Source organism: Podarcis cretensis, assembly GCF_951804945.1.
Source record: "Podarcis cretensis genome assembly, chromosome: 2".
Classification (NCBI taxonomy): Eukaryota; Metazoa; Chordata; class Lepidosauria; order Squamata; family Lacertidae; genus Podarcis; species Podarcis cretensis.
The window spans coordinates 71,570,923-71,584,176 of record NC_137171.1 but is presented as its reverse complement, the minus strand read 5'-3'; the positions used below and the strand labels follow the sequence as shown (position 1 = coordinate 71,584,176).

Sequence of the window (13,254 nt, the reverse complement as noted above, 5' to 3'; positions counted from 1 at the left end):
TTTGGCTTTTTTTAAAAAAAACTTTTATTCAATAATTTATTTAGTTTTAGACTTGATAATCACATCATTCTTGGGAGTTAACAAGCAATCACAATACTGGCTAGAAAACGAAGTGACTTGCTCACAAGCTCATTCACTGGATATGATGGCACTGGTCAGCATTATTAGAGACAACCCACTCCTTAAAATATTTCTTGACTCGTATGAAACAAAAGGCCGTATGTCCAATTTCAAGCTGCCTGCCATAAAAATGACATTAAGTTCTCTCTTCCTGTGATGTAGGTAAAGGTAAAGGGACCCCTGACCATTAGGTCCAGTCGTGGCCGACTCTGGGGATGCGGCGCTCATCTTGCTTTATTGGCCGAGGGAGCCGGCGTACAGCTTCCGGGTCATGTGGCCAGCATGACTAAGCCGCTTCTGGCGAACCAGAGCAGCAAACGGAAACGCTGTTTACCTTCCTGCCGGAGCGGTACCTATTTATCTACTTGCACTTTGACGTGCTTTTGAACTGCTAGGTTGGCAGGAGCAGGGACCGAACAACAGGAGCTCACCCCGTCACAGGGATTTGAACCGCCAACCTTCTGATCGGCAAGTCCTAGGCTCTGTGGTTTAATCCACAGCGCCACCCGTGTCCATACCCTAAATAGGGGAAATGAGATGCTTCAATGCACCAAGGCATGAACTGAAAAACCATCCCAACTCTCCCCCAAATTACTCATATACCTCTGGATGCGAACGGGATCCGTTCTGGAGCCCCATTCACATTCTGAAGCGAACACAACCTGTGCCTGCACGTGCACGGGTCGCAATTCGCCGCTTCCGCGCATGTGTGTGATGTCATTTTGAGCATCTGCGCATGCGATGAAACCTGGAAGTAACGTGTTCTGTTACTTTCGGGTCGCCACAGAGAGCAACCAGAAAATGCTCAACCCAAAGCATATTTAACCCGAGGTATGACTGTACAGTGGTGCCTCGCAAGACGAAATTAATTCGTTCCGCGAGTTGCTTCGTCTTGCGATTTTTTTGTCTTGCGGAGCATGGATTCCCCGGGTATTAACGGCTTTAAGAAAAAGGAAGCAAACCCACAAGACGTTTTCATCTTGCAAAGCAAGCCCATAGGGAAATTCGTCTTGTGAAGCACCTCGAAAAACAGAAAACCCTTTCGTCTAGCGAGTTTTTCGTCTTGCGAGGCATTCGTCTTGCGGGGCACCACTGTACAGATCTCTTCTTCTCTTTGAGTTTCAAATCATCAACAGTCTACCATCATGCTCAAATCCTGTAGCTTGCTTAAACATCCTGTCAGATCTAGGCTGCCAAAATATATGGCAGAACACAGACTGAATTATAACTAGTCAAATCCCAGAAACAAGAGCATGAAATTGATCATGTATGATGTGGTTAGGTGAAGCGTGCATCCTTAAGAGAAGTAAGAACAAATATCTTATGTTACGTTATCAGAGAGGATAGATTCAGGCGATACTTGCTCACTTTTCACATGGAGACTTACAGTTGCTATCTGGTCACATCAACATAGCATACCTGCCTAAAGAGGCTACATGAATTATGAACTAAATATGCCATGTTTTCAACAAGCTGCAAACTCCCTGCCTACCAGAGCTTTAGCATGCATTACACAGAGGAAACTCAGTTCCACATGCAACTATTTTCTAATTGAGTTAGAGAAATATCAGGGCAGCCAAAGATGAGGGGCAGAATTCAGTTATGGCAAAAACAGGTAAGAGAAGGACTGAATGAAGATCTTTCATTGAACAGATATAACCTGTAATACTCACTATAACCTAAAGTATTCACCAAACCTTATTTGTTAAATTTATATTCCACCTTTTCATATATATATTTTTAACAAGGCAGCTAACATGAGAAGTTCTCAACGTACACAGATTGTGATAGAGAACATTTTACGAACTCTTGCACAAACTCTACCCTCATGCCACCCCTTCAGGGCTTACCTCCTGAGAAACCGCCCCAAGCATCAATACAAACATCAAATCATAGTTGCAAAATATGTATCTCAAAGTGCTTTCAGTTGCTCGTAATTCAAGAACACACTTGACTATCAAAATATGAACATAATTCAAATATTTTCGTCCCTTTCACATCCTATCGTTTTCAAAATATTTAGATTTATTGCTCTGACAAATATATAAGGTGGCTTAAAATAGAATTTTCTTCCCAGAAAACCTAGATGCCTGTAGAATACAGAACTTTCTCTGCACCCAGAATCCCCTCTATATATTATGTTTTTCTGCTGTATTGCAGCAGCACACAGAACATGGCATTCAATTTAGTTTTGGCTGAAAGCTCTGTAAATGGTTGACAGAATTTCTCAGCTCCCTAGTTTGGGTACAGCTTCTCAAGCAGTGATGAGGACTGTTGGAAATCAAACCCCACCGGGCACATTAGTAATCCCCCCCCCACGTCATAATCCAAAGAGAAGTTACACCTTAATACAAATCAAACACATATTTTATGCCTGCTTATACATACCAGAGTGCTAAAATAAGTTTCTCTCCTCTAAATTCTATTTTACGAATGATTTAGTGAACTTTTCATTCAGTGTAGTTACTCATGAAACGGAACTCAACCCTACTTAATCCCAATTCTCTATTTCCCAACATACTTGTCAGAAACATAAACACTGGGATTCAATTCCAAGGATTTGTTTTTCAGCTCAAAGGGTTTGCTTCAAACATTTCAAAAAGAAATCTGTTGACACCGAAAGTAAAACAAAACTGCACACACCTATGCTTTAATTCTAGTTTTTCAATATGATGCTGTATTTTTTTTAACTATTTACTACTAGCAGTCAACCTCTCTGGGAGTAGAAATACAGAAGGGTGTGAAATTATCATTTCCAAATAAATATTTTATAGTAAATATTTCTTTAATTATTATATTTTTAAAAAAATCATAAATCTGAACAGAATCATGTTGTAAACAGCAATACATAAAGGAAGCAGAGAAGCACGGATCATATGATTTCCCTCCCAGTTAGGGGTTATTACGCCGGATGGCCTCTTTGTCACTGCGATTAAGAAAACTGTAGGGAGAATCTCCATATATTGACAAATGTTTGTATCCAGTAGAATAGACTTACTTAAACTACTCAGACTTAACAGCAGAACATGGGGTGGTTTTCAACTAAATAATTGTGCAAACAGAACACTTCTGGTTGCACAATGGATCTTTCTCCCTACACGCACCCCATGCCAGCATCAAATCTGCTCCAGAGGCCTGGGGAAACCCATAGAACAGATTTAGGAGACACAGGGAAGAGAGGTGGAGGACAGAATGTTTGCCTAAGTGCTATATTGAATTTCACCCATGGTTTGGCATCACAAAAACAAGCCTTAGGCTTTCACTTTGCTTCCTACCCCCACATGAGAAAATAAGGAACTTCCAGCCATGATCTGCATCAAGCCACTATTTGCAGTTTTGCCCAAACATTAAACTATGGATTTACTGCAAGCAATGTTCAACTCAATAGTTTGCAAACCTGGCTTACAGGCATTTTGCAGAAAGCTTAGTTTGCTGGGTTCAGACAAACTGCAAATTGTGCTTTGCCTAAAACGGTGATCAGAAGCTTCTGATCTCCATCTGCAAGCGAAGGAGGAACTGCATGATGCTAAGGTACATGTTCAGAGTGCCAATGATGGCCTGCTGTTACATCTCCTCACAGCCCCCCAGTTTCCTTCACAGAAGCAGCCCTAATAGCACAAAGACACTGCTCTTTATACACCAAGTTCAAATAGCAGTTTGAATTTTGCTTCCCTTTAAATTGATGCAAAGTCTCCAAACAGATTCTGTACTCAGGATATTGAAAGCAGTTTGGAGGTACTCCAAGAACAACTTCTGAAAAGAAAAATTTGCAACTTTGTGGATATTTTCAGTGCCCTTACCCAGACTGAGGGTATATAAGCAAACTATTTGATTCCCACATCACAGCGACACAGGAAATACATGTACTAAGGATGTAGCACACACTAGTAGGTTACAGGACTGTTTGCTTTAAAGAAGCTCCAGATTTTAAATCATTATAGAGATTTCTGTTACAATCAGACTGGAGCAGGAAAAGGAAAGGAAAAGTTCCAGAACATCTCCCTATTTTTCCTCCTGCATCTCTCACCCCTTCTGGAACTATAATATTAATGTCTCACGTTCCCTACCTTCATGTTTAACCTTGTCCTTCTTTCTTTGCCTCCCCAAACCCCACCAAGAAAACTGCTAATTATTTCCTAACCAAACTTTATTTGGACAAGTCAGGAACTTACGGATTGAGGCCAGGAGATTTTAATGAAGCCATCCTCTGAAATGAGAAGTCCAACCCAACGTATAGAAACTTGGGAAGCATATAAGTATAGAAACGTTTCCACTGAGCTATTTAGAGCTATCTGTATTTGAAGATACTAGAATTAGGTGCCACAACATCTCAAGAGAAGACTATTTGTACATAGGATGTTACAGGGCAAGTAATCTTGCCCAATGAGAAGATTTAATAAGGAGCATCCACTAGAAACAATCCATTGTCATCTCCAGAAGGCTTCCTTTAGGAGTGTTTTTGGGGTGTTTTTTCCATGGCTACTGTAGAATTAGCAAGTCAGCTGTAAATCACCTCTGCTAAGCCTGGGCTCAATCCTGAAGAAGGCAAGGGAAGACTAGATGACCCAAAGGCCATTTAATCAATAGTAGTAAGGATGTCAGAAAAGGAAGCCATAATTGCAAGGTGAAATGTAAATCCACCCAACAGACACTGAATAAATTCTCACCTGTAGTATAATCTTTCAGGCGCATATTCTTCACTGGTGTCCCAACACACGCTTGGAAAGCATTAAGAATCTACAGAAGCAAACAAAGTTTCAAGTTAAGTTTTTTTTTTAAAAAAAAACCCTACACGATAACATTTTTTAAAAAAGGAACATTCTGTTCTACCGCAGGGCTGCTTCTGAAAAGTTTGGAAACTTCAGCTGGTGCAGAATTCAATGACCAGGTTGCTCACTGGTGCAAGACAGCTTGAGTATATAACACCAATCCTGGCCCAACTGCACTGGCTGCCAATTAATTTCCAGATCCAATTCGAAGTGCTAGTTTTGATCTATATAGCCTTAAATGCCTCAGATCCTCAATGGCCGCCTCTCCCCCTATGAACTGACCCGGACCCTGTAATCACCATCTGAGGCCCTTATCTGTGTGTCTCCTCCATGAGAGGTCCAGAGGGCAGCAACACGAGAATGGGCCTTTTACACAGAGGCCCCCCACATGGAATGCTCTTCCCAGGCTTGCTTGGCGCCCATATTACATACATTTAGGTGCCAGGCAAACACAATCCTCTTCAAATAGGCCTTTGGCTGTTAAACTATATATGGCCTTTAAATGTGTGTGTTGGGGATGTTATTGTTTTCACTATTATGTTGTGCATTTTGTGCTTTTATGTTGTAAACTGGCTAATGATCTTTGGATGAAGGACAGCATATAAATTTAATTAACAACAACAATAAAAATAATACAACATATGGAGAAAACTGCTACTGTGGAATACTGGCTGTTCTAATTAAGTTTCAAGAAGCAAAATAAATACTTACATCATCTTTTGTTGCAGTTTGAGGCACTTTTCCTAGTCGAATCAGCTTGCTTGGTTTTATATCTTTGAGGCCGGTTCTATAATCCTGGTCCTTAAAGAAAAAGTTCAAGGAAACTTTAAAGACAATAATGAAGACCTACCATTTTACTAAACTGTTTACAATGATTTAAAATAAATAACACTGTATTGTTTTTATATAAGACGTTCACGATGTTGAAGCACAACCAGCTTCACATGTAAACTGTTTGAAGTCCCCTGTCAGTCAGGAATGTGCAATTTGAATTACTAGTAAGCAAAGGAAGACTACTAGATTTGAGAAAGTTTCAATGTTATAAAATATCATTGCAATATTACCTTACAGTAGCTTAACTAGGTTTTAAATATATAAAGGAGGGGAGGCTGTAATTAACATATTCTTCCAAAGCTTTCATAAATATGTTTACACATGATTATAGATACAAGCTTTCCAACAAATCACATACCTGAAGATCTGGCTGAGAATCTTTAGAAGACTTGCCCTCTGCAAAAGACTTGCCATGTTCATAGTCAAACATCTGACTTCCTGGCAGTCGATGATCTACATCTCGATACTCAATGCCCCTGTAGTCTGTATCCTGCCTTCCAAGGAAATCCAGGTCACTTTTTTCCTTAAGTCCAAGAGCAGATGGTTCAGATACTTGCTGTTCACCCGCAGGGAACTCCTGATTGCTAACAAAGGCCTGAGAAGGCTTATCTTGATCCTGAAGAGTAGGAAGAGGACCACAGCTACTTTGGAAGTCTAGTGACGAGTCAGTCTCGGGCTTCTGTCTTTGAGATTCTTCTTCTCTGGCTCTTGGTTCTGAATGTGGAAACTCCTTGCTTTGAACACTAAAGGAAGACCGCTCCCTAGCAGCAAGTCCAGCCTCATCTACCTCACATTCTCTATCTGTTGGCGGCACTGTAGAAAGGCTATGCTGGTAGTCCACAAGGTTTGGGTCCACCGAGGGCACATCTCTGTCTGCAAAATCTACAGGAGGTGGCACATCCCTACCCCTAAAATCCTGATCAGTCTGAGATTTTGGCCTATTTCTGAAATTTGAATGGGGTACATCTCTGTCTCTGAAGTCTAGGTCAGCTGCACCCACGCTCCTCAAGTCCATATCAGGCATTTCTCTTTTCCTAAACTCTGAATATGGCTGCTCCCTGCCCCTATAATCCTGTTCAGACATGTCCCTTGCCCTAAAGTGTGGGTGAGATCCATCTCGGTTTCTGAAGTCTAAATCAAATGTTCCCCTTGCACGAAAATCAGATGGAGCGTCATCTCTGCCTCTATAGCTCATATTATGAGCTTCCCTATCCCTGTAGTTCATACGGAAAGAATCCCTATTCCTGTAATCCATTGGAGGAATGTCTCCTCCACTATAATCCATAGACTGCCCCTCCCTATCCTGGAAATCTCCTTGATACATCTCCCTGCCTCTAAAATCTGGAAGAAGTGGCACCCTGCCCCTGAAGTCCAAGTGTGACTCATCTCTATTCTGAAAATCAGGTGGGTAATCTCTGCCTCCAAAACCATGCAAATGACCCTCCCCACCTCTGAAGTCACTATGTGGTCCATCTCTACCTCCAAAGCTGAAAGTAGGTTCCTCTCTGTTGGCAAACTGAGGATTGAGGATGCCTGGGTGTCCCTGGATATCAAAAGGAAGTGATTCTCTGCCAGAGAAGTTGCCAGAGTGTCTTTCTTGAGCAAGACTATCAAGGGGAGGAGGAGAGTAATCCCTGTTCCACCCGGGAGCAAACCTTTCTTCTTGGCTCCCACTGTAGAAATAAAGACAGTGTTATTCATAATGTCCTTCGAGTTTGTAATCTACACATCAGCATGTCTTCTCTAAACCTTTTACAGAGCTGTTCAACAGTAAGATCCGCAGAAGATATTGATGTTTGGTAGTTTAAGAGGAGGCAGTATACGACAGGCGTGACAAGTAAACTTGCGTACTCCCATTTCACCATAATTCCCAGTTGAACTCAACATGGAATACCTGAAATATTAATGAGTCATTGAAGGTAACAATCTACATAGTCTCACAGTACATACAGCTGGGGCATTTGGAATTCTCCATTAAGGAAGCCACCGCATTTGTCCTTGATGCTCCTTCAAATAAAGAATTTCCATTAAATCTGGTTTTATCACTATCTTAAGCAGTTGAGCAACTATGCTCATGCTGCTATATTCATAAAACAAGGCCTTTGTGGACAAGCTCAATACTGTATTTGAATGACACTGCCCAGTCTATGTGTTAGTTGTACTAACGTACTATCAAGAAGGGGAGACAATTATGAGATTTTATATACTTTCTCGACTCGCACCATTGTTTTACTTGGATCTCAATTTGCAGTAGTGCATATTGCACCTTCCTCATGTGCTCCTTCATCTGCACCATAACAACTGCATACCCATCTAACATGTCTCATGCGTATTTAGTAGGCAAACCCATGCATAAAAGCAAAGCATCTCTGTCGTCTGCTGATGGCTACTATCCATTACTCTTTGAAGACATTTCCCCAAACCTATCAATGTGGTTCTGTCAGTATAGCTGTTTCTCTCAAGATTTTTCATTGTGTCAGAGCATATGCATGCATGCCATAAAGTTTCCAGGAGCATTTGATCCTAGAAACTCCAAGGCCCTACCATAAACCAAGGCATAATGTACAGTTCTAGTAGCCTAGCAAAGCAGCTTTGGCCATGAGGGTCAAGTTCATGGCCTGCACATATAAACACGAGCATAAACACTCTTCCATGACCTTATAGTGTCCCAACATCGAATGGAATCTATTTTCTGGAACCTACTTTCTGCCAAAACAACATTTAATAGTTCCTGTAGGCATTTGTTAATATAACTGTCAATTTGACAAGGGAAATGTTCATACCTTCCAAGTGTACACTGAGTTATATGCACCAGCTACATCTGCTTCCAGGATACTCCATTCTATCCTCTTCCTCTCATCAGCATTCCATGACCATGGTTCCCCCAGAACTAATGGTATCTCCCTCGTGTGTACTCGAGATGTTATTTTGACTACATAAAAAGCAGCACTAGGAAACCTTGGGGAGGAGCTGGTGGAGGGGAAGGGCAAGCCCTGTAGGGATGCTGTGCAAGTGGGTTGTCACAAGTGGCTACCAATTATGAAGCAGAGATTTTGTGTCATCTTATTACATGGTATCTAGCCTAATGCAGGACAAATATAAATACAAAAACTTATTTCATGTTAAACACTTACCGAAAAGGACCCATTCTGTTGGCTGGTCGAGGGTTTCCCCACATTTTGTCTGTGATAAGACAAACAGAAGAAAGAGTTCTTGTTTTTGTCAAACTGCAGCTGTGTTTTCTACAAGATAAAAATATGATAAAAAGCCAACTAAATTAGCATTCTTCTGGCTAATAAATTTTATCTTTTAAACCAGCAAATATTACCCAGTTCAACTTCTTGAATGATTTGAACCTACAAGGTAAGAGTCAAAAGCTAAGCAGTTGACCACTGTGCAAATGAAAGACAGTGCGAATTTCCATTGTAAACTGTGAGACAACTATTCTAAATCAAAACATTTCCCCAACACCTCTACTGATAAGAGGTTTGCAAGGTCCTATGTTTCACAAGAGTGGTTGAATCAATAACAGTCTAGAACGTTCATCAGGTCTTTCAACATCTCAGTGAATCCTGCACATCTACAGACAGCATTTAACTCAATCAGAATTATAAAGTAAGCCCATTCTGATTAGAGCAATTTAAAACATAGCATCAATACCACAACATGGGTCATATCCAAAGAAAAGCAACATGTGCTAATTTATTGTGTGAAGTTGCTCCATAATTTATTCAGAAGTGTCAAAAGAGATATGGAGAGTGGAAAGAGCAGAAGAAGAGGAAGTAAGAGTAAAGAAGGAGGTCCAGCAAAGCACATTGCACATCAGAGAGAGGAGTTCTTATCTAATCTTCACTGAACTTTACACACACCTAGCATACCTGAAATTCAGAGCCACTTCCAGTCCATCCTAACTGCCCACAAATAAATCACCTGTGTTTTGCCAAAAACACTAGCAAGATGCTCTTTATTCTGGATATTGGCAAATGTACAGCACTTCCTGAACTCCACCACAATTTGCCTTAAACACCCACTCTATAAAGAACAAAAGTCTGTATGTATCCCAATTTAAATCTATGTACAATATGTTGAAGGTGAAAGAAGAAGAAAGATCAGATCCACCACTATTAATCATACGGGAACAACCATGATACTAGTTGCATTATGTCTTCCTCAGAAGAACTCTGCAAATGAATAATATGACTAAAAAATGGGCAAATATGTGGCCAGCACTATGCCACATTGTCCAATTGGGCTGTTTCCAATGTTTATATCAAAAATACTTTTGTTTCCAGCATACATTCTAGGGCTTGGCTTTAAAAATAAATCTATAAATATGCATTTCCACAACCAATGGGTGGGTTTTCACTTCATACAATACACATTCCAGTCCAGGGAATAAATATTATTAATCTGATACTGATAAGTAAAAAAAACCTGTGCTAGCATTAATTCTGCATGGAAACTTGCATGGAAACATAAGAAAATATGATAATCTAGTAAACTAAAGCAAAAATGTGCTGAGTTCTAGATACCTTGATCCCAAGTGCACTGGGGGAAAAACATGTTTAGTATACATTTCTACCAGAATTATAGGTAGAATTAACAAAGATAAATTGCAAAACAGCACAGCTGAGTGTTAGGGTGGAGCAGTTTGGGAAGAAAAGACTGAGCAGCAGGATAAACAAAGCCTCTCTTTATGTGTCACTTCCTATACATGTTCTGTGCCTCAACTAGCCTGTGAACAGTTTGTATTGAAAGAAAGTCACAAATAACCTTATGACTTGCATTGATTTGAGCATTGTAAGAATAACTACTGAACTGATAACTAACTGCATGTTATCCTAGCAACAACCAACTACTACATTTTCTGACAATGGCAAACAACTTTCCATCACTTGCAACAATGAACTGCTATAGTTTACACAGGACAAACAGGATATTTTCTGCACAACAATGAAAGGACAGAAAGCAGCGATTAGAAATGGCAGCACAAGAGAAACTAGGTAAATATTTCAATCCAAGAATATTCCATTTTTGCCTTGAAGGTTACTGTACACAACTTTTTAAAAAAACAACAATTTTTAATGGCAGACAAACTATTTGTAGAGGTATGTCCTTTGTTTTCCAAGAACTCAATGTGATGCATTTTAAAATATAACTTTTAAAATAATAATTATACTTTAAAAAGGGTTCAATATATTGATTTCCTTATTTTGAGTGTTTTTGATGCTGATGATTTGTAATAATTAATGCTTGTTTTAAAACTGGTTCTTTTGTTTATTTGCATTTTCAGTTATTTATTATATTAAATTGCTTAAAGCCAGTTTGGAATGGGTGTCTTCTGGCAGCATATAAGTGCAGCTGTAACAAAATTAAAATATGGCTACAGAATTAGGTGTTCCCAAGCCAATGCTCAAATAGAGTGTGTTCTGAATAAAAATTCTACCATATTAAAACTAATAAAAACAAGAATATGCTCTATATCCATTAACAAGCCTTTCCAGGTATTCAGTAAATATAATGGGGGAAATGCCGTTTTTATTTATTTCATTTCTTATCCCACTCATACTCTAAGGAGCTCAGGGAGAGGTAAAGGGTTATTGATGGTTTGCATAATTAGAATCTGTCATTCATTTATGTGTTGCCTGCAGCAGCAACATGTCACTGGAACAAAGTGTGACCGCATTTGCTTTGATTCCAAGACTACAGTTATTACTCATAGCCAATTAATTAAGGCCACACTCCTAATTCTACCATCTTGGGGGTGGATACAATGGAGTTCAACAGAAGTAGCTTCCAAGCAGACATTTTTATTTAACTTATTAAATTTCTATCCCACTCTTCCTCCCAAAAGGCCAGTTAGGGATGAGATGTAAAAATGATATGATTACATCTACACAACTTCACATAAAATTAAAAAATTTTTTTAAAGGGAAGAGCACTAGCTTTTCAGATTATCATAGAATTATAGAACTGTAGAGCTGGAAGAGACCTTGGGGGTCATCCAGTCCAACACCCTGGAATGCATATGTGTATGTATGTGTTACTGCTAGCATTCTGTCGTGTGAGACATGGGAAGGCGGGAGGCCCCCTTCTAAGATAGCCGGTGATATCTACTGTTTTCACAATTAACTATATAAAACAATGAACAGATTTTTAAAAATAAAAACACCTTCCTGAGATCATTTAAATTTACTAACTTTTCATTTCCTCCCCAGATGCTTGCACAATTATTCCTAGAGCCAGGGGTTTTATTTTTGTTTCTACACCTTCAGTTCCAATCATACTTCTGGATCACAAATCTGCAAGCGCCCCACATCTCCTTGACAGAGTTTAACAGCACAGGAAATCTTACTACACAAGCCAATCCAATGGTACACCCTCAGCTTAGCCTACACTGGCAGCAGCTCACCCAAGTGCCAAGGAAGAGAGGCCTCTGAACAACCCTATCAACTGAAGATACCAGTAACTGAAGGGGAACCTTCCAAAGGCGTTCTCACAGGAAGCTTGAAACCCATCGCACCCCCCAATTATTTACGAATTTGTCAATTAAATGTGTATACCGCCCTTCACCCGAAGATCACAGGGCGATTCACAACATAATACTACAGAGAAAGGACACAAAATACATAATAAACCAACAGTCCTCGCCGTCGCCGGGTGCAGAACTTGGGTCTACCTCCTTCACTGTTAACAAGCGGACACCCCTCCAGGCCCCCCTCTGCCGTGAGAGCATTTCTACGGCCCAAACGCCCCCCTCTTCTTGCCCCCCACCCAGCAAATGCCACGAGCTGAGGATGCGTCAGAGTCACCGGTATCCCTGGCAAGAGGCTCCCCTCCCCGCCGCCCTGTCCCGCGCGGCCCTGTCAGCGCCAGGCGTGTTTCCCGCGTGCGGTCTCTCTGCTCCAAGAGGGACAAAGGGGGGGGGACCCTTTCCCTACCCGCCTCCCTCACGACCCAAGGCGGACGGGAGTCGGCCGCACAAGCCCAGCCAGGCAGGTTGGGCCTTCCGTGCCAGAGAAAGAGCGGGGGCGCGAAAGGTAGATACCCACCACAAGCAAGGCAGGCAGCTCAGCCACTCTGGGCCTCCACAGCCAAGCCGCAACGCCGAGCCAGAGGAAACCGGAAATTCCGGTGCGCTCAACCATGTGACCTTGCAAAGAGCACCCAGCCATCCCGGGGGACGCGCGCAGCGGCCTATACGGCTAACCATAGACTTAAGGCGGATAGAGCGGTCCCCAGATAGCTTCGGAAGCCATCTTTGGGGGTCTCTCCAAGAGTCGGAAGTGGGAGCTGCCCAAAGAAAACAATGGAGAAATCGAGGATTTTAGCGTCGCTGGGCTTGGGCTGCGTGTGGCAGCCAAAAATTTTTTTAAAAGCAAGCTTTCTTGCGGAATTTTCTTTTTATTTTCCTTTTTTGGTCGAGTGCTTTCAAACTTTAAAGCCCCACGGGTCTGCAGTCAATGAAGCATACGTTTTCTTATATGCAGTAGGATGCTGGATTAACGTAGGTAGCCCTTTGTTGCAAGAA

At 41.1% G+C, this 13,254-nt stretch overlaps 1 protein-coding gene across 3 annotated transcripts in view; it reads right to left on the bottom strand.

Moving 5' to 3' along the window:
* RBM6 (RNA binding motif protein 6) overlaps nt 1–12,915 on the bottom strand; it is a 56,048-nt gene extending 43,133 nt beyond the window's left edge. For 2 of the 3 annotated variants that reach the window (XM_079964405.1, XM_079964407.1), the window contains exons 1-5: nt 12,776–12,915; nt 8,858–8,965; nt 6,082–7,396; nt 5,601–5,690; nt 4,788–4,857 (exon numbers count right to left, since the gene is read on the bottom strand). In XM_079964405.1, the coding sequence (XP_079820531.1) occupies nt 4,788–4,857; nt 5,601–5,690; nt 6,082–7,396; nt 8,858–8,901 (1,519 nt within the window). In that variant the 5' untranslated portion in view covers nt 8,902–8,965; nt 12,776–12,915. The remainder of the gene's footprint in view (nt 1–4,787; nt 4,858–5,600; nt 5,691–6,081; nt 7,397–8,857; nt 8,966–12,775) is intronic. The other variant, XM_079964406.1, reaches the window with a different exon arrangement.
* Nucleotides 12,916–13,254: the final 339 nt, after the last annotated feature.